Raw genomic sequence first — 24,763 nt, forward strand, 5'->3', positions numbered from 1 at the left:
TGAATGAAACGGATATAAGTTCTAGCATTTAGTTCTATCATGATACAATTGCATTCTAAGTAGCAACCAAGCAAGGAATAATGAGATCATGCAACAACTTTAGAAAACAAAGAATCACAGAAAATAACTCTCCAAAGAAGGTAATGGCTCGAGTCTCACAGGGATGTAGCGTTATTATGAGTTCCTTCCTTCAAGCATGTTACAAAAACAAATTTTTCTTTTATGATTGCATGTGAAGTCATACATTATAACCATAACTAAACATATACCAAGAGTAAATCAAACTTTCATCCATGTTTATAACTCTTTTTAACAGTCATGCAATTACAAACCAAATCCTCATCATAACGTTGGAAGGTTCCCTAAGACACAAAAACAACTCAAAACACTCTTTTTAGGCTTTTCAAAAAAAATGTTTTTCAAATTTTTATGTGATTTTCGGAGTTATAAAACAAAACACGCTAAAACAGTTTAAAAACACCTTAAAAACATTTAAAACAGAAGGAACAACACTTGAAGTTATGGGTGATAAAATTCAACGAATTTGCATCAACATACTTAGTTACCCCCCCACACTTAAATCAAACATTGTCCTCAATGTTTTAAGCATAGATTCACACAAAACATAAGTAAACACACAAAAAGCACTTAAACATACTAAACATGGCAGAATGTAATTAATAAAGAGAAGAGTTTAGAGACGCAAATCTGGTTATAGAGTGTAAATTCCATCTTCTCCTTGGTAATTGCATTGAGGCTTTTGATCTTTGTGATTCCACAGGCTTACTCTTGAACTAGTTTCTGCCCATCGTTGATTTTCCTTTGTGCTACTTCTTGAACTGGGCAGCAGGATGGTTTTTTTTGGTCTCCCCCGAAGGTCTGAGCTTACTCCTTTGGTCTGTTTCTTTGTTCAATCTTTCCAATTCGTATTGAAAAGGGTTGGAGGATAACTCAGCCTATGTTTGTCTCCACATGCTTCAATGTATCATTTGCACTTGCCTTACTCGCTCCCCTTTGCAGAAGTGGTCCCTTCTCCGGAAGTGTATCAACCGTTGAAGATGACTACTCGAGAGCAACGCTAGGTAAGCAATCAGGAATAGATTCCAGGCAGTTGGCTCCAGAACGGAAGACTGACTCCAAGTGCCGGCTGATTGCTTGTTTTACTTTGCCATGCGAGTAAGAACAAGGACAAAGAAAAAGACAGGGAAAGAGCATGATATGAGATACTTTTGCTTTTGACCTTGATGATATGAGATACCTTTGCTTTTGAAGAAGCGGTGAATGAATCAGCACATGTATTTGTTGTGCTGTTTCCTCCTGGGTCATATGTACTCCAGGCATCTGGTATCATCTTTGGGGAAGAAGAAAGAATTGAGTATTTTGAAAGGCTTTGCTGGGAGTGCGCCCTCAGAGGTGAGGGAGAGTTGGGCATTTTCTTCAGGTTTGCCCTGCCATAAAAGACGAAGGTCGACATATATAGAGATAATAGCAAGTGGTGGTACTTTTTATCTTTGTCGACAAACATTTTGATCCCGCAACTCCGGCTTTTTGAAATAGTGGCGCCTCTTCGATCTTTGAATTCGGCTCTTCGATTTCTGAGCAGGCGCCCCTTCGATTTCTGAACGACGCCCCTTCGCTTTCTGAACGACACGTGGTAATGCAGATGCGGCTCCTTTTGACAAAGCTGCACGCGTTTTCTGAAAAGCAGAGAAAGCGTCGCCGAACTTTACGCTTGTCGGCTAAAGACGTGTAGTTGCGATGATGGCCTCCACGTGTTTTCAGCTTTGTTGAACGCGTCTTCTGAAAAGCCGAGAACGCGTCGCCTAAGATTACGCCGGAAATTCCGGCTTTTTGAATTGGTGGACGCGTCGCCTTGGCTTCTTATAGAGCTATCGATCACCACAACAAACACACTCTGAAGAATTCCCATTCTTGAAAATAGACTCCGACCCTTTGAAAATTTACTCCATCAACCCCTATCTTTGAACACCTTTGAAAAAATGGCAAACTCATCGAACCTTAGCTTGGAATTGAGCCTTAGCAGTGATACGGGCGCGCCGCGTCAAGGTAACGTATGGCGCCCTTCTTTTTTATCTTCTAACGGTCCTCTTTCAGGTGAAGACTCTGTGATGCAGGACGCCACAACAGCTACAATAGTAGCTAAAAACCTCCTCACTCCAAAAGATAGTAGGCTGCTGTCAGGACGGTCCGATGAGTTGGCCGTTCAAGAGTCCCTCGCACTTAGTGTTCAGTGTGCGAGCTCTGTGTCCAACATGGGCCTACGCCTGCTTGCCCGCTCCCGTCAGGTGGAATCGTTGATGGCAGAGGTGGAAAGACTTAAGCAAGAGATCCAGCAGCTTAAGTACGAGAATAGAAGTTTGCATGTGCTTGCAAATAACTATTCGTCGGGGATGAAGAGGAAGCTTGATGAGCTGCAAGAATCTGAGGGTCGAATTCACAGTGACCGTCAAAGGCTTGCGTCTTATCTCCAGAGGCACCTTTTTCCTGGGTCATCCAGCGCTTGGCCAAGTATTGAGGCCTGGAATGCTCTAGCTCCGATGCCTCCCGCTCCGATGGCTTCCGCTCCGATGCCTCCCGCTTCTATGCCTCCCGCTTCTATGCCTTCCGCTTCTATGCCTTCCGCTTCTGCGCCTCGTAGTGGGGCTTCACGCAAACAACCTTTGTGAAGCTCCACCTTTCTCCATGTTTAGTATCTTTCTTTTTTTCTTTTTTTTTTTTTTTTTTTTTTTTTTTTTACATAAATAAAATCAAACGGCATGGAATTTATCTTTGAATGGGCGGTGATACTTGAAATGATCCGGTAATAGTTTAAATTCCAGATTGGGTGCCTGATTCAAAAAAATTAGCAAGTTAGTATAAAATCTAATGGAATTTGGAAAAAAATACTTACTTGTTTTGTCCGACAAGAACTCAATGACAAATACCACTCCTTTGAAAGTTTCAGGGATATTGGACTTGGCCAGATTGCAAGTGATGGTTATTACTTGTCCAATGTCAGCAAATTTAACTTCTTTGGATTTTGTGGTTTCAAGAACGTCCTCTTTGATGGATTCATGACATTCCCTACTTGTCACCTTTGGAAGGGCTTCCAAGATGTCTTTTTCACCTTCTTCTTCCTTGGAAGTCATGAATCTGCAAGGAATAGGGATACTTGTTGGAACGGGGTTAAAAATAATGAAATTTGGAACAACCATACCTGTATTAGATGGCATAGGAGCAATAGGTGCCTCCGGTAAAGGTGTTTCCACCCTTTCCGTGGGTTGGGTGTATTCCTCTTCCTTGTGATTTGATTTTGATGGTTGAGGGTCCGTTCCAACCTCCTTGTCATTTCTCAACATGATAGCATTGGTGGTTTCAAATTCTCCCTTCTGATTTGCAATGGTTGAACTAGGGAGTTCTCCTTGGTCGCAAAATTGTCCTTCGAACTCCGCTATTTGCCCAAATTGCTTTTCCAGAGTAGTAAGTAATTGAAAAATCGTATCATTATCATTTGAATTACCTACATTACTTTGGGCAGGTTGTGGTGGCTGCATAGGCGTTGAATAGAACTCCTCATACGGCTGCCAATATCCTTCTTGTTGAGCCTCATTGTCTTGATTTTGTAAGCCCTGCACCAAACAAATTAATTCATCAAGCTTTTGATTATAATTTATTGACGAACTTGAGTTTGGTTGGGCATATTGAATATGAGGTTGTGGTGGCTGCCAATATCCTCCTTGTTGAGCATTTTGAGGTTCCCACCACATAGAGTTTGAATGATCCCTCCAATCACTTTGTGGACATTGATTGGCTTGAAATCCTTGCCTATATGAAGCACCAAATGTAGGGACACTCTGCATTGTGGTCCTTTCGGCATACGACGACAATTGAGAAGTAAGATTTGCCAATTGAGCTTGAATGCTAGCAAAATCCATATCTTACTTCTCTAGTACCTAAAATCAAAGAAAGAGAACTAAATCAAATATCAAAAGTAACTACAAACAAAGAAAACAACACTAAGTTAGAAACTAAAACGAAAACAACTAAACCAAAAAAAAAAAAAAAAGAACCAAGGGATTAGCAAAGTTGCTAATCCCCGGCAACGGCGCCAAAATTTGATGCGAGAATTATACGCGCACAAATTAAACCCTCTTTTTGACAATTGTAGTATAAGTATAAGTAGGGATCGTTCTGGACCGGGGATTAGGAGGGATTGCAAATCTCTTTGGAAACTGACTCAAAAACGTAAAATAAAGTTTAAAACACTATACTAGACTCAACGAATGCAAAACTAAACTTTAAATCACTAAGACAAACCAAAGACTCAAAATGCTTTAAAACATAAACTAAATTGAACAATAAGGTAAAAAGGGGGGGGGGGGAGAGTTTTGATTTGATGAAAATTGAAATAACAAAACAAGTTAATAAACTAAGCAGAATGTAAATGTGAATATGGATGAAAGTATGGATGAATGGATGATAGCCAAGGGGTTCATCTCCACACATGTTACACTTGCATAATAAAATGATTTCCAATTGCGTTTCAATAAACCATTAATTCTCAACACTCCAAGTTAATTAGGTCCGCTTAAATTAACCGTCAAGTTTTCCTTAAGTTAATGAATTCGATGATTGCATACGACAACCCAAAGCATTCCTCACAAGTTCCCTACATGAATTGCATAATAGAGATACAAGCAAGAATCATTAAGTTCTTTGAAAACTATAAGTGTTGACGAGGCATTCGTTACTATGATTGCATGAAACTTATGCCAAGAATTCGTTTAACGCGATTGTTTATAAGCAACCTCCACTACTTGTGAATATAAGTTCATAACGATTAGGTGAAATTCACTTATATTCTAGCGTCAAATTCATGCATGAAAATTAAGTGTGCACTCTCAATAAACATACATAAATAGGTTATCAATAAAACAGTTAAACAAATTGAATTCACAACTTATGAAACGTAATTAGAAGTGATCAAATCAAAATGCAAGCATAAACATATATTTCGAATCACCCCCTAGCTAAAGGGGGTTTTAGTTCCTCATACAAAACAAAGAGAATTGAAATTAAACATTGAAATCAAAGAAACGCCTAAACATTCCAACAACTCAAACTTGAATTGTATGAACGTTTAGGCCCTCTTCTCTTCCTCTTTATTGTAGCATAAGGTCTAGGGATAATTGGTTTGGGGGATGGAAGTGTGGAATGGAGTGAGGAATTATGGAAATAGGTGAGGAGTGGTGGAGAAAATGGTGCAGAAAATGGAGAGAAACTCACGGCTAGAGAAGGAATGGAGTGTTTGTGTTGTGGTATCTACAATCGAATGAGATGATTTGAATGATGGGAATGCAAGGGTATTTATAGGAGGAGTGGAGATGTATATGGCTATTTGTTTAAGGTGTTTGTGTGGAGGAATGATGGAGAATTGCATGTGGAATGGCTGCAATGATGAAGAATGAAAGCTGGAAAATAAAAGGGAAAGCTGGAAATCTGAAAATGCAAATGGGAATCCTGAAATGCAAAGGTGGCCACGGTTTTGAGTGTGTTTTGTGTTGGAAATGCATGTGAATGCATGTGAATGTTGTTTGTGTGAAGTGTGTGTGGGTTAAAGAGTGAATGGTGGTGTAATGATGAAGTGTGATGGCTGAAAATGTCAAGGGAAATGCATGTGATTGCATGGCAAAGAATTTCAGGATGCATGTGTGTTGGTGTGTTGTGTGATTGTTTTGTGGTTTAAGTGGCTTAATTAAAGAATGGGAGTGCATGTGGCTTAAAGAGTGGGAGTGCATGTGGGTTAAAGAGTGGGAGTGCATGTGGGTGAATGTGAAGGGAATGCATGTGTTGATGACTAGGTTAGTGGGTGGAAATCTGAAAATGGCATAAGGGAATGGGAGCTCACGGTTTTGAGTTGTTTGTTTGTGTGAAGTGTGTGTGAATGCATGTGAAGATGCTAATAAATAATGCATGTAGGGTTAGGAAATAAAATCATAACTTAAAGGGAGATGATTAGAGGGTGTTGAAAGGTTTGAAATGCATGTGTTGAATTGGTGGTTGAATGATGAAAGAATAAGTGAATGATTATGATAAGTGATAAGTGAATGATTATGATAAGTGTATGATATGTTAAGTGATAAATGAATGATATGTGGTGAGTGATAAGTGAATGGAAGTGATAAGTGATAAGTGAATGGAAGTGATAAGTGATAAATGAATGATATGTTAAGTGATAAATGCATGATATGATAAGTGAATGCTTTAAGTGTTTAAAATAGGGAACAAAGCCCTTCCTTGCATGGCAAGGAAGGGGGACACAAGGAAACACACGACAATGTCCTAAGGTTGCAAGGAATGTTGTTTTTGTGTTCTAAAATGCGTAGGAGTCTTCAATGATGCTTAAACATGAGGTCTTTTAGGATTTAACTTTCCTACTTCAAGTCTTTAATTTCGTCCATCCTCTTGGCTCCAAGCATATGATATCCATTCCAATCTCTAATTTGCTCCAAAAGGCTCCAAAATGCATCCTTTTGCATACCTTGCCCTTAGAACCTGAAAACACACAAAAGAAGCATAAAGGACTAAAATAACTAGAGAAACATAACGTAAATGCACGAGAACAAGCCATTTAAGTCGCATGAATATGCTCCTATCACAAGGCGTTTTTGTTGCTCGACAATCTCCTCGAATAGGTGCCGAATCTCATCCTAATTGTGATCTTAGTATATCATGTGAACTTCGTAGTTTTAGCACTGTGTCCCATTGGGCGTGTCAAAATGTTGACCCTAAAAATTACAAAGCCTACGTGGCGCACATGCCGAGTAACTAATGAGCTAACTATGTTCTTCGGTTGATGCAGGGCGTGCCAACTCGTCGGCCGAGCTCGACCAAGGAGCAAAATTTGTTGATGTTGGGTTGAGTGCGTTGCTGACTTCTTGACCTTGTAACTGCGACCGGGGAAGGAACACGTCTCGGTCTTTGGGTTCTAGAGCCTAAAGACAAGGCTGCTGGTTCTGCGAAGTTCACGAATCGTCGACGCCGAATTCGGTCACAGTGATTATATTTGTGAGAGTATAAGCACATCAAATCAACACCAGACTATATGGACAAAAGTACTCAAAGGTGATGTGTGTCTTGGTGGTAAATGTGGTTCGGCCGTCAGAATGCCGACTCTGAAACTCACTTGCGAATATTCAATCATAAAATCACTCGGCGTTCAATGTGCCGAATGTCGTAACTCGTAACACATTACTTCGCCGAAAAGGCTAATAAGATGACCTCTGCCAATAAGGATTCAGAAACCCTTCTCAGCTAAGACTTGGATAGGTAACCAGTTAGTCTCGACGCAGTGCTGTTTATCCAAACTGAAGATACTCCTCGATCGGCTGATTTTACGGCAACATTGTTGTTTATCTAAACTGAAGATGTGTTGGCGGAAAAAGAAAAAAAAATCTCAAGATGTTTGAAAGGTTTTGCGCAGGGCAATTGTGTGTTGAATTGAAGGGCCTTTTTACGTTGCACATCGCCTTGTATTTATAGGGTAGATATTTGCTTGACACAACTATATAATTATGGAGTCCAACTACAACTTTAACTTGCAGAATGACATACGACTCGTGTGGCTAACTTTTCTAATAAAAACCCATCTAAGTTTATCCCATCATGACCAAAGACCTAGTCTACCTAGGCTTCTTATCATAACTCCATCACCATCAAACCCTAGGCTTATCACATCACCACATCATCACCAAAAACCTAGCTTTCCTAGGCTTTCATCATCTTTTACAAAATTGCCGTAGTAGCCTTTATCCCATGCATGTATAATAAAATGAAATATAATCCCACCAAACATGCCTTATTATCTGATACTTTAAAGACCATCTTCCATCAAATGCATGGCATCCAATTCTTGCACGGCATCAGTCAATCACCCATTCAATCTCATTTGTATCTCCTCATAGTCTTTATCTGACCAACATTTAGTTTGCACACAAATTGCTGTTTAACTAGATAAGAATCTCAAAGCTTGAGATATAGTTTGCATCCCATTTATCTTATATAAAAACAATTCTTTACTAAAAGATAATTATTATGATAAAATCATAATAATATCTTTTAATAATAAAATTACCTTCACCTTTTCATCCGTCGGTCTGGAACTATGCTCAATCAACGGTCTCGATTGCATGGGCCGATGATGTAAATTTGGATCCAAACATTTTCATCGAAGCTAAGACCAGATTCACAGGGTGAGAAATCTTTGTTGGAAATTCGCCAAAAGTGAAGAAGGAAGGCCATGATCTAGCTACTGGTGCATTACATATAAGAAAATTTGATAGTTCAAAAATTTTCACTGAAACCGGGGAGGATTCCATCTCTCTCAAGACAAGTCCACTTAAATCAATTTCCTCCAAACTCCAACGTATAACTGAGGAAGGCATTTCCTGAACAATAGTTCGGCTTAAAGAAAGCTTAGAGAAAATTTTCATTTCTCCAACAAATTCTGGAATCTTTTTCACTTTTGAGCAGCCAGAAATATCAAATATTTCTAGAGATTCCATTTCTACTTTGTTTGGGAAACTCTTAATACTTTTACAGTCTTTAAGATTTAAAAGTCTAAGCCTTTTGAGAAATGCAATGGATGAATGAATCTTAACTAAATTTGTACAACCTTCAAGAACCAGCTCCTCGAGATGTAGAATATCTATGAAATCTGGGGTCCTTGTCAAGTTGTGCGAGTAACGAAGATCGATAGACTTCAAATTGCCCAAGCTTTATAGTAATTGACAAATTAAAAATCAATTGTCCAATCATCTACCTTTCGTCCATTCCAAAGGTGATCAATTTTGCCATGCAGCAGACTAATTTCTATAAGTTCATCTGGTTGAAAAATTGGTAAATTTTTTGTGATACAAGAAAGGTAAAATTTCCATATGGGGTTAATTGCTACACATAATTAGGGTGAGTAATCATATTTATTGACATATTTAGGATTTTGTGGCATAATTAAGTTGTAAATATTTTGTAATAATTGGTTACATATTTGTCTACATGGTAGTCTATTTGAAACTTGGGTTTCATTTGAATGTTTAATACTAGGTGGTTTTTTGTTTGGAAAATAAGAGTTTCAATGGTCTTTCTCTAAAGAACCCTAATAAATTTTTTTTATATATATATATATATATATATATATATATATATATATATAACTGATATATGTAGATTTCACTCTTACCTACTTAAGGCAAAATAAATAATAATATGCATATATACACGATGTAGTACCATTAAATTTCATAAACAGTGAGTACCATTAAGTTCATAAATAGTATAGTACCATTAAGTTTCATAAATAGTGTAGTACCATTAAGTTTTATAAATATTGTAGTAAGTTTCATAAACAGTGTGGTAAGTTTTATAAACAATATATGTGAGGACGCGGGGTCCTGCACACCAATTTTTATTTTATTTTATTTTTTTGTAATATTAAAAGTATGACTTTTGTATTAAAATTTTAAGTTCTTTGTCTCCTTTTATTAAAATTTAAGAGTTCTTCATTAAAATTTAAGTTTTTTTTCATTAAATAAAGTTATAGTATAATTTTTGGTTAAAATAAATTTAGCCAAGCTCTTTTCATGAAAGTTCCTATTATCAAATTCACTTACCTTACAGTCCTTGACATCTACCTAACAATTTGAATGGCACATGCACTACAAATATTGGGAAGCTTTCTAAATTGAAATTCATGCCCCTTTCAATGAGTGCCTAGAAACTAATGGCATTGAACAAGACATGGAGATATGGATATTAATTTCCAATTCCTACAATCAATGTTGTATGACCAGGATGTATAGACGGCTTGGCATTTCGATGGTAATTTATGGGCACGTTTGATACACAAGATCGATTTGGTTCGGACTAATTGTAGGGAATGGTTTGGCTTGAACTATTTGTAGGGAATGGTTTGATACGCAAGATCGATTTATTTTGTTTTGGTGCCTACCTGGTATTTCCATGGAAAAACTCTGAAACTCAGAAACACATGGTATTTCCATGAAAAAAACTCCAATCTGAATTGGGATGACAAACTTGTCAAACAATGTTCCCTGATTTTTCGGTTTAGACACTACATGTGTGATTAGTATTGAGCTGCTGGTCCGACTTTTAAATCTAGATAGATTTTTCCTTCAATAAATTTGAAAAGTTTCACATGGACTAGGGAAATGTTCATAGTTTAGGTTTTTTTGTGTTGCCTACAACAACCTCGCCAACAAACTTCCTGAATTATAGAGTATGTTGGAGTAGAAAATTTTTAGGTGACGAGTTCACTCCACAACTCATCATTGTGGCCTGCGACGAGTTCGTCGTTTTCGGCGACTACAAACCAGCTAAAAATAAACCCTCTCTCACATTCAATCTAACCCTCAAATCTATTTCTAGAAATTCTTAGCCGTTTTCGATTATTAAGTTGGTGCCCGAAGTCTGGCTAAATGCTGGTGATCGGACCTTCTTGTTACAACTAGTCTTTTAACCTTAGTCTCAGAAACCAAAATCATCTATTGCATGCTTTGATTTGTTACAGTTCAAGGTGAATCAGAGGTAAGTTGTTGCCTAATTTTTCCTGCAAAAGCTTTTCCGGCGAGATTCCTTGATCCTCAATTTCTAAACCCTAATCCAATCTCTTTGACCTTTACTTAGAAGTGATTTCAATTTTCACTCCCTTAAAAACAACATAGGTATAAAAACTTTGTGAGGCATAAATGCTCACAGCGGTAAATTTTAGTGAATTTTATTTTGCACACAGAATAACAATCACATTTGGAAGTGAGCAATCATAGACCAAAACTGAGCTGAGAATGAATTGGATTACAGCTACTAAGATGGATAGTTGTTGTATGCAAGTTTTTGAGAAAATGGTATTGAGAATTTGATAATTTGGGAGTGAGTAATCATAGGACCAAAACAAACCGGAATCGTTATTTCCAACAACATTTCTTTATTTCAATTTTAGGCATTTCCTAGCTTAGAATATTTCTTAAGAACCAGATGTAGTTTTCGTTTTTAGAATATTATCATTTAGTTTGTTGAAAATATTTAGGGACCTAAGTTCGTTCATATGGTGCTCTCACCTCTGTGATGCAGAGCTGATTAGATCTTATGACTAATCAAACTATTGTTTACTTGCAAAGATGTCTTTAACTTTCAATTGGCTTTTGCAGTACTTTTAGGACCAAGCTGAATTTGATATCATTAAGCTCAAGACAAGAATTAGTCCATTTCCATCTCAAAAAGCAGTAGATGGCAATTAAACCACCATGCATCAGGTAACCTTTACTTAGTTGCATTCAATTGCTATCTAGACCAAAAGAACCTACAATAGATCATTACAAACTCGGGGTAGATTGAAAAAGAGTAGGTCTGGCGAGCTTCTATAGTTTAGGGAAGAATACCAAGATTTTTATTTTGTTTAACTCCTAGTATAAACATGTGCATTTTGTTAGCAGTATTGAAAACTATTGTATAAAACATTTTGCAGGGGGTTTTGTTGATTATATATAATTGTAAATTTTTGGCATTCATAGAGTTTTGGAGTTCCTGCGATTTAGGGTACCGTGCGTCGTATAAGGCTAAGAAGTTACCATTACATCTCGTCTCAAGAGCGAATATTTAAGTTGGTGAGTAAGCCGTACAATGGGAGTGTTGTGCAAGTTAATTAAGTTCTGCATATTGATTTTAAGGCTAATTATGTGGTGTTATGTATAAGTACACACCATTATATTCTTTCAAAGAATACATCAGTTTCTATAGCAGCAGAATGATTGCGAACATTGAAAAATATCAAGTAACTTAAACTATCATGCTAGATCCTAACTTTCTAATCTTTACTTACAAAGAGTTGATGACTAGGCAGTGATTTCTATTGAGCACCAATTATTTGCACCCCTTTAATTTCCCTCCTTCCATAATTGAAGTGGTTTTTACCCTCTGTAGTACTGATTTACAAAATTGCTGAATTTTTTTCTTCCATTGTGTTTCCTTTTTCAAAAATTAAGATAGAAAGGGAATGCTATGATAATTTGAGGTTTCCGTTTTGATATTCATGTGTACTTTAGTAGGTACAAAAAAGGAGATTTGGTTTCCCATATATGGTCATTAGTAATGCTTTTATGGTTTTCTTTTATGTTGAGAAAATTGGGATTCCTCTTAAAAGACTTTATTGCTCATATGGTTAGGAGTACTTATAGGAACTTTGCTTTCTTTATCAGACAATAGAAGAACAGTGGAAGTGAATGAATTTATGAGGGTTGACTTATAGATGGATGGCTTCCTAATTTGTATCGCTACCATGTTTAGCTTTACTGTCGATTCTTCATTAATCCATTCATGGTAAATCAATTTGAAATTTCATTCATCTCCTACAACCTATTGATTTGTCCATTTTACTATTTAGGTTTGTCGAAAAATTTCTCAAAGAGCAGACTGTTAGTGTGATTTGAATTGGTTGTAAATAGTATCCTCTTTTTGTAAATAACACTTTAAAATCATCTCTCAGTGTAAACATATTATATGTAAAATAATATCACCTTAAACGGTCATAAAACCCCGGCATCGTGCGATGGCTCAATTGCTAGTTCTAAAGGGTAAGGAAAAAAAAATGGCAAAGCAGAAAAGACTTTTCCTTACATTAATATGTTGCAGGTTCCAAGTAGAACTGTTATATAATTCACTTGTTATGTAATTTTCCGCACACTGCCAAGGTTTTAAAAGACGCTAGGCGCTAATTGGGTGATTGACTGGGGCCCAGCAGCCTAGGCGGATCTTTAATTTTTTATAATATATAAATATAAATGCATACTTATACTTAAAAAAAAAAGGTGTGCTAACCACACACCCCTTTTAACTTCATACACACCTTCTTAATTTGCGACTGTCGGATCAACTAAATTAAAGAAGATCAAAGGACATAAATTAATAAAAGGTGTGTGAGAAGTAAAAAATGGATGTGTGAATAGCACACCCCGAAAAAAATACATAATTGTACTGTGATACATAAGTTGCTAAGTAAAATGACATACATATTGTAAAGTATTAGGACATATTGAAAACATGGAGAGCAAACATATAATGACTATTCATCCAAGTCTTTAACAAGTATCTTACAAGTATTGAAAAAATAAAATGTAAAATAAAAATTATCTATTTTTTGTTTAAATGAGAGTCACGATCTAGGCGGGTGTTTAGGTAAGGCTACGCCGGTGTCTAGGCGGATGCTTAAGTAAGGCTAGACCGATGTCTAAGCGAGTTTAGGCGGGTTAGCCACCTCGTCTAGACTCGCCTAAACACCCGCCTAGATGATGAATCTTACTTAGAGATCGAGTTCATGGACTCTTTATGTTACAACTTGTGGTAGAGTCATCGAGTTCATGGTAGGATCAAGATTAGCAGTGTTTAGGAAGTAGTAGTAGGTATAACACCGGTTGGGTTGGAATCGGTGATGGGGAATATCACCATGGAGGGGCGGCACATTCTTCCTGGGAGGGTTCAGAAATTATCTATATATTAAAACCTAGTGGAAAAGTATTGTTTACCAGCAGTAAAATAGCGGAATTGCCCTCAATTAGCTTTTCTTTCCCCGTTGTTTTTCCGTCTTGACACAGTGAAATTACGCATTTGTCCACGTTGGCCACGCGTCCATCATCGTCTGAACCTGTAATTCGACTGCAACTTCTCGATTTTTCCATCCGTTTCCAGTTCTCTCTTTCACAAATCTCTGCTTCCGTTGCTCTCGACTTGCCTTCTATCACTCTCAAACGCCGGGGAAGCTATCGACCACCCCCTTTCTACCTTCTTCTTCTTCTTCTTCTTTCACTTCTCCCTGTGCAAATCTGAGAGATGCCTACCACAATTGCTTCACTAGGTCCTCTCAGCATAAAATTATTTTTTATTATTGCTCTTAAACCCTAATCTTTCTCTTGTCTCTCTCTAAAATCCATCTGAAAAATGTATAATGGGTATTGTTTCTGTTTGCAGGTTGTACTCGGCAAAGTTTGTGAAGGACCAATAAATGGATTCGAAGATGAACCAAGTCAAGGGACACAGAACTCAGAATATCGGAGGTATAAATTGGCTGCCGTGAAATTTTTTTATTTAATTAATTTCAACAGGTATCTAAGAAATTCTTAGTATGAATAGTCTGTGTTGAGTCTCTGAGCATCTTTATTTTTTATATTAAATGATCTCTGTGGTGTCTGTATATTTGTGCATCCATGCATGACTGATTTCTTTCATTCATTGTTTCCTATATCCGAATTTAAATCTATTTATTTTTTTAAATTGATCTGGGATGTTGAGAAATTGGAGCTCTTCTGGGGTCATATCCATTGTGATTTGGCGATCTGATGCGAAGAAAATGAAATAAAATTAGGGTTTTGGATTGATGTGGTGTTTGGTTTTATTTCCTGTAATCAGTGCTTACCACCTGTTTGAGAATATGTATTAAACATTTTTTTGGGATTTTTTTAGATTATCTATATGTTTCGAATGTTTTTTGGTTTGTCATGTGTGTAAGAATGTGAAATAGACTATCTGAGGTAATCAATTTGAACATAGCATATAGAACCTTTTGAATTCAGGTTGTCTTCTTTTTCGTTTTATTTTTCTATTTATTTGTATTGAGACTGGTTACTTTTTTTTTTTTTCCAGATTAGAGATTTTATTCTTCTGCACTTCAAATTTGAAGCACGATGTAGTACAGAGTATACAATTCCTTGGCTATGAGGTTTGTTATTTGTTTATTTCTTTGTTCCACTTTTTTAGTTAAGGGTTCTTTTTTATTTGACTTAACTTTGATTTTTGAAACGGTCCCTGCTGCTGCTAATGAAGATTTTTCAAGAGGGTTTTACTTTTCTGAAGAGTTACTTTCAAGGATGAAAATGAGTGTTCCAAAGAAAGCTAGGAGTTCCGGTGATGAAATTGAACTTATCTTCTTGGTAAGGAGTCTTCAATTTTTCGGTTTTTAAGATGATAAAAATTAATTATTTGTTTTCTTATTTGGTCTTTTGCTAAGGGATTGAGTTGCTTTTGCGACGGAGACATTTCAGAAGAGAATGAGACTTTCCATGTAAGATCGAGGTGCTACAAAACTATAAATGGATGTCTTATTATCTAATTAGGTTCAGTTTGTATTTAATACATATAATTGTATTGGTAGGTCTGTAGTACTTTCTCTGCATGCGTAGGGTAAATTGTTTGCCTATTCTGGGAGCAGCAATTCCGAGGTTGATTGATAGGGTGAATATTGAATCTGTCGACATTAAAGGGACTTAGTTAGTATGGCAAAAGTTCTGTTACTTTATTTTCACGGAACTAAGAATAATTTTATTTTTGTATCAAAGATTCATTCATGATCACATATTTATGTGCGCATGGTCTTTGATTGGTGGTGACCCAGATATTTGCAGGTGTGCTTCAACGTTGAGGTCAATTAATTTCTAAACTCATGATTACATTGACTAGCCTAATAGCTAGGTAACCACACATGTGCATAGTGTTGTTTTTACTAATCGAAGCAACTGCTGACATTGTTGTAAACTCTGCTTCTTCCTTTATTCTTTCAATGTTGAGGATTATTTGGTTGTTTTTATACAATTCGAAAGTTGGTCATGAAACATGAGCGATATGTTTCTATACAAGTTTCGGTGGGGCACCCCATAGAAAACAATTTTCTGTTCTGTAGCAATGTAGTTGAAAGCTACCATATTTTCTGTTTATGTTGAGCAAAACTATGATCAACATCAGCTATATCCATAGAAAACAAATCATCCATCGTGTCCTTATTTGTTATGCTACTTTTTTTACAGTTTCATAGAAAACAAATTGATCGCTTTCACTTTTGGAAGCAACTAAACTCTTTTACGAAATCAAAATCTCTTTTTCAAGTTTTAATATTTCACTTTAGTTTTTTGTTTTTGCCTTTTTGAATGGGTAGTATTGTTATTTTGGAGACATGCTACATGAATGCATTTATACATTGTTGTACTAACAAAATATAAATTTTTAGTTTCAGACCGAAATGAGTATATTTCCAATCCAAAGTTTGGATCCATTTGAAGCTACCAAAAAATCTAGAGTTTGTGTTAGCAAAATGCGGAGACAAAGTTTTCAAATCTGATATTCGGTTTTCTCATTTGCACTGCATATTGGTTGATGCATTGGTAAGAAAAATATCTACTTACACTTCAAATGTAAATAATGTTAAACTAATTTTTTAGTTTAATGGCTGTTTGGATGCATAAAAATCTTTTTTGTTCAAATGTCCTTTTGAATGGATAATGAAATCGATATAGATTTTGTTTTATCCTTTGCTTTATCAGTTTATCTTACTTATTTGAGTTAAATGCAAATCCCAATATTGCATAGTTAAGCCCTAAAATTAGAACGCAATTTCTTTACATGAAACTGAAGTTTTCTCTAATTGAGAACTCTCTTTTTGTTCAAATTGTGTTACAAATTTTGTGTTTTTTATTTTATTTTAACAGGTGGACTTACAAGAGATCAAGTATGCAGGGGATTTGGTAGGATAAACATGTAAGAGGTAGAGGTCAACTCTCTCATGTTAACTTCTACTGTGATCTTTTTGTTATTAAATTTTGGTGGAAACATTGTTAGAATAAACCTTATCACAATACAATAGGAAGATGGATTAGAAATAGAGAGGTGTTAATTTGATTTTCTGTTTACTTTAGCGATTCTGGATAATGATCATGAATGTTGGTGATATTGCATCTCTGTTTTTTTGTTTTTTTTTTTTTTTGCTTTTATACCACGATTATGCATATTGTTTATTTCAAGCATGTTTTTGTGATAGCTAAATGATTCATATTGCAGAACATGCTTAAAAAATTATAGCTTTAACTGATCACTCATCTTTAATCTCTCCCTCCCTCTCACTATTGCAGTAACTCCCGTTGTATTCCGTTTGCTTTTGTTGCTGCCAGTCTGCAAGTAAATCTTTAAAGTTTGCATTTTTCTATTCCTGACACAATTATTTGACACTATGTTTTCTTTCAAGTTGGTGTGTGAGTGCATTTTCCATTGATCCTTCTGTTGAACTCTCACTGAGTTCCGATTTTGATCACAATATTCTTTGAATTTTCTCCTCTGTCCTATGTTCCACTTATTTCACCTTGCAATTTCTCCACATTAAATGTTCATGGTTTAAGGGCATTGTTCTAATATTATATTATTTTATTTATTTTAACAAAATTGCAGTTAAATCTTTTTGGGTGGATTAACTAAGATATATGTAGTTAAATCTTTTTGTTTGTCTATGAGTCATGGTTTTGAATTTTTTATGGTTGGCGACTAATAATGTAACATATAATTAATGGGACAGGCAATGGCACATATTTGGGCAGGGCTTGGAGAGCCGGACCCCAGATGGTGTATGCCTACACCAGCATGACCAAAGGTGGTTAACCCTGTAAGCTGGAGCAACGATAACCACCGCGAACGTGACAAGTAAGCAGATTATGTCGATTAAAACATTATTAAGCGTTTTCATATGATTAGTTTTGAGAGTTAATAATATAATTTGAAATTGCAGAAATGTGGCCTACAAAGAACTGACTGACAAATAAGAGAAATTTGAGCAAAGAACTGACTGACAAATAAGTCAAGCCTTTCGCTAGCCTTGGATGTATTCAGGGTATGGTTGCTTCCTCCTCCATGTCGAAAAGAGTGTGTGTGTGTGTCCACTTTCACTTTCACTGGGTCCTGCTTCATTACTGTATTGTTCACATGTTCGCTTAATCACATCTCGTTGTACAGTTTTTTATTCCTCAAAATCACAATTGATAATATCCTCACACAAAGAAATGCTTCTGTTGGAATATTGTTTCATCGTTCGGTTGAGCTCTTCTTCTGTATCTTGTTCATACACTGGACGGACTCCGCACTTCTTCACCTTCAAGCATGTCTTGCTTCCGACAGCATGTGTTGTTTCGAAACAAAACCGAATCTGATCCCAACATTTCTCCTCCCTACTATTGGTCTCATGTTTGAAAACGATTTTACGAGATAGAAATACCAACCAAAGGTGATCTGACGCTACCTCGTTAAGCGTAACTCCAAAGCCGGGTCTTATGGTGTGGTAACATTCAAGTTCATGCCTATGATGTCCTGGACATTTTAGTCCACGATTGGGAGCTGAAATATTTTGAGCAGGTGCAAATAAAGCGCATAAAGCAAACCCCACCACCTTGCTATTGCATGAGTGCGAAGGTAGCTTCTCAATCACCGAACCTCCCATGCTTTGGTTATCGAACCACTCAGGAATATCACTTCCAGGAATTACCGTACTGGAAAATTCCATAAAATGAGGGGTTTCCTGCACAAAGGAACAACGTAAATAAATGTACACAACTAAGGAGACGAGGGAGGATAGGAGAAAGAGAAATACCTGAATGAATCTCTTTAGCATTGAATACATTATGGCATTGCAACCTTGATTTCCAGCCAAACTGAAGCAATTGACAGAATACAACCAAAACCGGCTTACTGTCTGCTTAATGGAATGGCGGGCAGTTGTTGAAGCATTTAATTTTGGGAGCATTTTTAAGGAAGTACAATTCTCCGTGCTTATAATTAAACTTCCGCTTAATGGAATGGCAGGCAGTTGTTGAAGCCTTTTGCAATTTTGCAATCCAAAACTCCTCAGCTTAGAAAGCCCACTGATGCTTGCAGGAAGGCTAACAAAATGGTTTCCGCTAAGATTTAGCCTTTCTAAAGAGGACAAGAAACCAATATCATCAGGAATTGCTCCTTCACAAAGATTGCAGTCCTTCAGATTTAATTCCTTCAGAAAGCATAAATCTTTCAACGAAGCTAAGACCACACTCGCAGGGTGAGAAATCTTTGCTGGAAATTCGCTAGAAGTGAAGAAGGAACGCCATGATCTAGCTGGTGGTGCATTGCATCCAAGAAAATTTGATGGTACCGAATTTTTCACTGAAACCAGGGAGGATTCCGTCTCTCTCAAAGCAATTCCACTTAAATCAATCTCCTCCAAACTCCTACGTATAACTGAGGAAGGTATTTCCTGAATGCTAGTTCTGCTTAAAGAAAGCTTAGAGAAAATTTTCATTTCTCCAACAAATTCTGGAATCTTTTTCAGTTTTGAGCAGCCAGAAATATCAAATACTTCAAGAAATTCCATTTCTACCTTGTTTGGGAGACTCTTAATACTTTTACAGTCTTTAAGACTTAAAAGTCTAAGCCTTCTGAGAAACGCAAAGGATGAATGAATCTTAACTAAATTTGTACAACCTTCAAGAACCAGCTTCTCGAGATTTTGAATACCTGTGAAATCTGGGGTCCTTGTCAAGTTGTGGGAGTAACTAAGATCGATAGACTTCAACTTGCCCAAGCGCTGTACAAAATAGAAATGTTACAACAGTTCATGTTCAGAAACTACAATTATTGTAATTGACAAAGTAAAAATCAATTGTCCAATCATCTACCTTTATTCCATCCCAAAGGTGATCAATTTTGCTATGCTGCAGACTAAGTATTGTAAGTTCATCCAGTTGAAAAATTGGTGGTGGACATTTGGAGGGATACCAGCTCCATTTGAGAACTCTTAAAGCATTCGGAAGATACTTGGGGCCCTTAGAAAGGCTCACATTATGAATGTCGAGCAACCTCAGCTTACACATCTTAGTGAATGCTTCAGGATTCCAGTGTGCCTCTTCAAATTCACTCAAGCGTAAGACTATGGCTTCAATTGCCTCTGATCCCTGATAAATAAGATTAAAGGAATAGTTAATTTCGTGATCAAGTCTCTTATCATGTTAAATAATATTAGTGTCCTATCCAAACTTTGGTATTTTCATTTTCACACAACTTCTTACCGTATTCTCTGCAAGCACATGCAAGATATCATTACGAAGCCACAACCGACTACGACCACCTGGCTCCTCATAAGACTCTTGTCGAACAATCTCCCATGCCATTTCTTGAATCAAATCATGCATAGACAGAGACTCGTATGAAATATACAAGAGAGATTTATTGATATACAAGAGAGATTTCTCAATAAGAACATTGATCACAATGCGAGCGCCAACTAAGCCACAGTTTTCTAGTCCTTCAATTACTCGCTCCTTTTCACAAGACTTATGGAAACATGCAATGTCAAGGAAGATTCTCTTCTCAAACTCATCTAGACCATCATAACTTATTTTCAATGTTTCAAAAATTTTCCTATCAGGAGCTTGCTTCAGTTTATCTAGTGCACTCTTCCATTCAGCTCGACCTCTTTTGTACAAAAAAGACCCTAAAGTTTTAAGAGCTAATGGAAGACCACTTGCATAACTGATGAAACATTTAGATAGTTCTAAAAAATCTTCTTCCAACTCCTCGTCTTTAAAGGCTTTCCGACTAAAGAGAAAAAGAGCTTCGTCTTGGGTTAATGGCTTAACCTCATATGCCTTCTCTATACCATGTTCAACTAACAAACGTTCATTTCTAGTTGTAATGACAATTCTACTCCCGAAACCAAACCACTCTTTTTGTTTGACCAACTTTTCCAGTTGGTCTGATTGATCCACATCGTCGAGTATGAGAAGAACCTTTTTATTAAATAAACACCTACTTATCCTAGTGATTCCACTATAAGCATTCCAAACTTGTATGTCATTGTCCCCTAAGATATCATAAAGAAGCTGCTTTTGTAGATGAGCTATACCATCATGTGCTCTGCAGACCTCTCTAACATTAGCAAGAAAGCTGCTACCTTCAAAATCATGAGAAATTCTATCGTAAACTAATCTAGCTAGGGTTGTCTTACCCACTCCACCCATCCCCCATATCCCTATAAAGCGAACATCATTTGCATCTGTATCTAAAAGCAAATCTATTTCCTTCAGTTTAGAATCGATTCCGACAAACCTCTCTGAGGAATCTAACATTGAAAGCGTAGGATGCACTTCCTCCCATAGTGTATTGACGATTCGTTGGATAAGCTCTGTATCATACCTACAAGAAGAACAAACAACGTAAATAAAAAATCATCACATACTAAAATAAAGTGCATGGTAACGTTGAAACTCAATGGTAAAAAATTGTTCTTCAGCTATAAACGTCAGTTGTTGCCTCATGCTTACCTACAATCCTTTGAATTCCACCCAGCGAGATTAGCCACCCTTTTTAACGACTTTCTCCACTCATTTACGTGTTCTCGATAATTCACTTCATGTTCCGCAAAGGCTTCGCCAAACCTCCCTCGTTGATGGCGTACATCAGAAGGATCCACGCCATAAAAAATGGGAAAAATTCTCTTTTTCTCTTTCATGCAACTAACAATATGAGTAAGTTCTCGCAAACACCAACTTGAAGAAGCAAAGTTTGTGGAAAGAACTATGATTGCAGACCTTGATTGGTCAATTGCATTCAGGAGCTCTGGATTGATATCTGTCCCTCTTTCAAGTTCAGGTTCGTCCCTGAAAGTCTTGATTCCTCGCGCCTCCAACTGTTTGTATAAATGATCTGTAAAACCCCGGCGGGTGTCGTCACCTCTGAAACTCAGAAACACATGGTATTTCCATGGAAAAACTGCAGGAGCAGAAGCCCGGGCCATTTGGCTGCTCAACGCAAATCTGAAGTGTTCCAAGCAATCAGCTCTAAGCACAGAAGTGACACTTCGACACGCCGACGATACGCCCCTGACACGGGTTGGACAAGGTCAAGACACCTATCAATGGGTTGGATACACCTCCAGCACGGGTTGAATTATTTTGAGGAAGTTTTTGATATCTTGAAATCTTTGGGGCAATTTGGAAATATAAAAACTGAAGCCTAAAACTTCAGTCTCTAATCTATTCTGCGCCTCCCTCTTCTTCTCCCACACTTTCGAAGCGGTGGATGATCTCAAATGGTTGGCTGGTGGAGCGAGGAAGGAAAGGAAGAGAGGTCGAGGTGAGAGCAAGCAGAGAGAGAAAGCAATGTGAAGGATAGAGAACAAAGAGGATCTGATGGAGACAGGGGGAGAGGCGAGAGTGGTGATGGAGTTGGTGTGAAGGGTATCATATATAATAAAATAAAATAAAGTAGAAGAGAAGACGACGAAAGAGTGTCATCTTTGAAAGTGATGGAGTTGGTGGGAAAGGTATCATATATAATTTCCAAGAAAGACTTGAGGATGTTTCGTTCTGGCATTCTTTGATTTATTTAATTGAATGACTGATGACACGGTGTGTTTGTTTAATTTTGTGTTAGTGTCCTTTACTATTGACAACTTCTTTTTCGTTTTTCTTTAAATGAAGAAACACCAAACCAATCAAGGTAGAGAGAGGCTAGCTTCGTGTAAGAGACGAGGAAATTTCAAATTGGTTTAAGGTGATTTAGGTGAGAAACTGAAACAAGAGAGAAAGATGTTTTTGTTGACGTTTGTTAGTCAGATTGGACCTTATTCAACACATCAAAGCACATGCTTGCCAATTCTTTTTTCTTCTTTAATTTATGGGCCCCTCACCACTCTTCTTCTTTCTTTTTTGTCAAAGATGCAGATCTCACTGTTTATCACCTTCGTCTAGCACACACCCATTCTTCTTTAATTTCTTTTTTGGTTGAAATTAGAATCTTATGCAACATTTTTAAAACAATGAGAAAATCATAGCAATAGGCCTTTAACTTGAACTGGTCCATCAACTAAAAATTCATGATTATTGGTCTCTTAACACATCAAAAAATTAATTATGGTCTTTTTTTGTCAACTTCGGGATTTCGTTAAGATGAGTCATGCTGGAAGAACTATTGATACAATTGGGTAAAAATTAAGGGATCATTTCTCCAATTGAATTAAAATTGAGGGACGATTAATTTCTACAATTTTTCTCATTATTTTTTCATATTCTCCCTTAATTCAACCTCTAAAACTCAGAAACACATGGTATTCCCATGGAAAAATTGCAGGAAGCCATTTGGCTGCTCAACGCAAATCGACAGTGGTCCGAGCAATCAGCTCTAAGCACAGAAGACTGGAAGTTATTTGCCAAATATTTCAAACTCCAAACTGATGGATTACTATTGAATAACTAAATGATGAAAGGAAAAGATGCTTCGATGTTAATTGATGAAAAGAACATGATAAGTGGAAAAGAAGACGACGAAAGTGGTTGGAGCGTCACCTTTGAAAGTGATGGAGTTGGTGGAAAGGGCAACATATATAATTTCCATGAAAGACTGACGATGTTGCGTTCTACCATTCTTTGTTTTGTTTAATTGAATAGTTTGATTTTAACAGTTTTTTTTTTTAAAATAATCTAACGCGTTTCTTCAAATGAATTCCCCTCTATCATACCACCTGGGAACTACTTTGTCTCTTCCTATCTATTTGGTTTACACTACTGCAGTCGTCAGTTGCCACCAAATTGTTTCTTTCTATATTGTAAAAGCATGTTCAAGGAAATAAGGTATAAATTAAGACAAAATTTGACATTGACAACCTTAGCTAACATTAATTTGTATATCCATTTATTCTTAGATTTAGAAGTGGTACTTAAATTTTCACTCAAATTTGGTACTTAAATTTTCACTCAAATTTAGATTAAGTCCCTAAACAAAAAGTTCGTTAATTGAACAATGTGGTTGCTGTCGGTGGAGGTTTTCTGGAATCCTCAAGGATCCTTCCTCTCTCGATACGTTGTGAACTTGTGATTGACTCATATAATGCTGCGCTGGCAACAATTGAACAATGTGGTTGCTGTCGGTGGAGAGGTGACCTTTCGGTGGGATGCATTGAAAGGTGCAGACCATACAAAAGAAAAACAAAAGTAGGCTTGCTTTTTTGACTTTGGGAGCATTTGACTAGAGAAGCTAGTGGATGAAAGGTGATTGGCTTTTTTTTAATGCAAGGAAATGCTTGCATTAGGGTATGCTACCCGAGTGAGAGGGCAGGCATCAGGGAAGCTTCCAAATAGATGGCCACAGCATTTGGCTCTTTTCATGGCACGGTTGAGAGAAATCAAGAGGAATCAATAGTGAAAGGTCTCTGGTGAAATAACTTTTGGAATAAAGTAAGGTTCTTGGGAAACTTCTCTAAGTGGATGTACAAGATATTTGAAATTAGGTTATGTTGATTTAATTTACGTGTAATTTGTGTTATTATTCTCAAAATAAAGAACAATACCTGTTAAATGCTATTGCTGCTATTAATATTAAATTTTCTAGTTTCTACAACTCACTATCGTTTACTAATATATTATGTTCAACATGTGGTGAAGAAAGTCTTCTTTTAAATCTATATTATATATGTTACATTATCCTATGCAAACTCACAAACACAAAATTGGACATTACTCTTTGCACCAAACATCCATTCAAAAGGCTCAGAGAAAAGCAAAACTGGTCTAGGGATGATTTCGTGTTCCACAGGATCGAATAGCATTACAACGAGCCTTGAATCCACTACCTAGAAAATAGAAATACTAGAGTTTAATTTTGAGAGACTTGATGAACCAAAACCTGCACAACAGATAATCACAGACCTCATAGTAAGTAGATCAAGATAAAATTAGTTTTAGGATTTCAAACATTCTTCTCTATTATTGTTCTCCCTTTATGTGTAGTTTAGGTGTGTTGGGTGAAACAGAAAGAGGTGAGAAAGAGTTTTTTTTCGACTTTTGCTAGTCACTTTGGACACGCATCAAAGCACATGCTGCAAATTACTTTTTCTTGTTTAGCTTATGGGTATATTGCATTA

General features: G+C 36.8%; 2 protein-coding genes across 3 annotated transcripts in view; one reads left to right on the forward strand and one right to left on the reverse strand.

Annotated features, from left to right (window-relative positions):
* Window positions 1-11,301: 11,301 nt before the first annotated feature.
* Window positions 11,302-24,763, forward strand: part of LOC137724403 (uncharacterized) — a 35,812-nt gene continuing 22,350 nt past the window's right edge. The window contains exons 1-8 of the mRNA XM_088693470.1: window positions 11,302-11,327; window positions 13,662-13,820; window positions 14,034-14,120; window positions 14,707-14,759; window positions 14,887-14,993; window positions 15,071-15,124; window positions 16,064-16,217; window positions 16,542-16,597. Of these exons, the coding sequence (XP_088549596.1) occupies window positions 11,302-11,327; window positions 13,662-13,820; window positions 14,034-14,120; window positions 14,707-14,759; window positions 14,887-14,993; window positions 15,071-15,124; window positions 16,064-16,174 (597 nt within the window). The 3' untranslated portion in view covers window positions 16,175-16,217; window positions 16,542-16,597. The remainder of the gene's footprint in view (window positions 11,328-13,661; window positions 13,821-14,033; window positions 14,121-14,706; window positions 14,760-14,886; window positions 14,994-15,070; window positions 15,125-16,063; window positions 16,218-16,541; window positions 16,598-24,763) is intronic.
* On the reverse strand, window positions 17,575-22,069 carry LOC137724404 (TMV resistance protein N). 2 transcript variants are annotated; one of them, XM_088695029.1, is made up of 5 exons: window positions 21,168-22,069; window positions 19,914-21,039; window positions 19,524-19,799; window positions 18,464-19,432; window positions 17,575-18,391 (listed from the first exon to the last, which is right to left on the reverse strand). In XM_088695029.1, exons 1-5 carry the CDS (start codon window positions 21,638-21,640, stop codon window positions 17,837-17,839), a joined length of 3,399 nt encoding a protein of 1,132 aa, XP_088551155.1. In that variant the 5' UTR covers window positions 21,641-22,069; the 3' UTR covers window positions 17,575-17,836. The 2 variants fall into 2 exon arrangements, with proteins under 2 accessions (XP_088551155.1, XP_088551153.1); XM_088695027.1 differs by having other exon boundaries at window positions 17,575-19,432.

This window comes from Pyrus communis, chromosome 5, assembly GCF_041283825.1.
Source record: "Pyrus communis isolate YQ-2024b chromosome 5, ASM4128382v1, whole genome shotgun sequence".
Classification (NCBI taxonomy): Eukaryota; Viridiplantae; Streptophyta; class Magnoliopsida; order Rosales; family Rosaceae; genus Pyrus; species Pyrus communis.

Coding starts and splice junctions, on each gene's coding strand:
- LOC137724404 (XM_088695027.1), bottom strand. CDS start 21,640: ATGGCCCGGGCTTCTGCTCCTGCAGTTTTTCCATGGAAATACCATGTG. Junction 21,040..21,167: donor TGGAATTCAAAGGATTGTAG/GTAAGCATGAGG, acceptor TTCTTCTTGTAG/GTATGATACAGAGCTTATCC. Junction 19,433..19,523: donor ACCTTTGGGATGGAATAAAG/GTAGATGATTGG, acceptor TATTTTGTACAG/CGCTTGGGCAAGTTGAAGTC.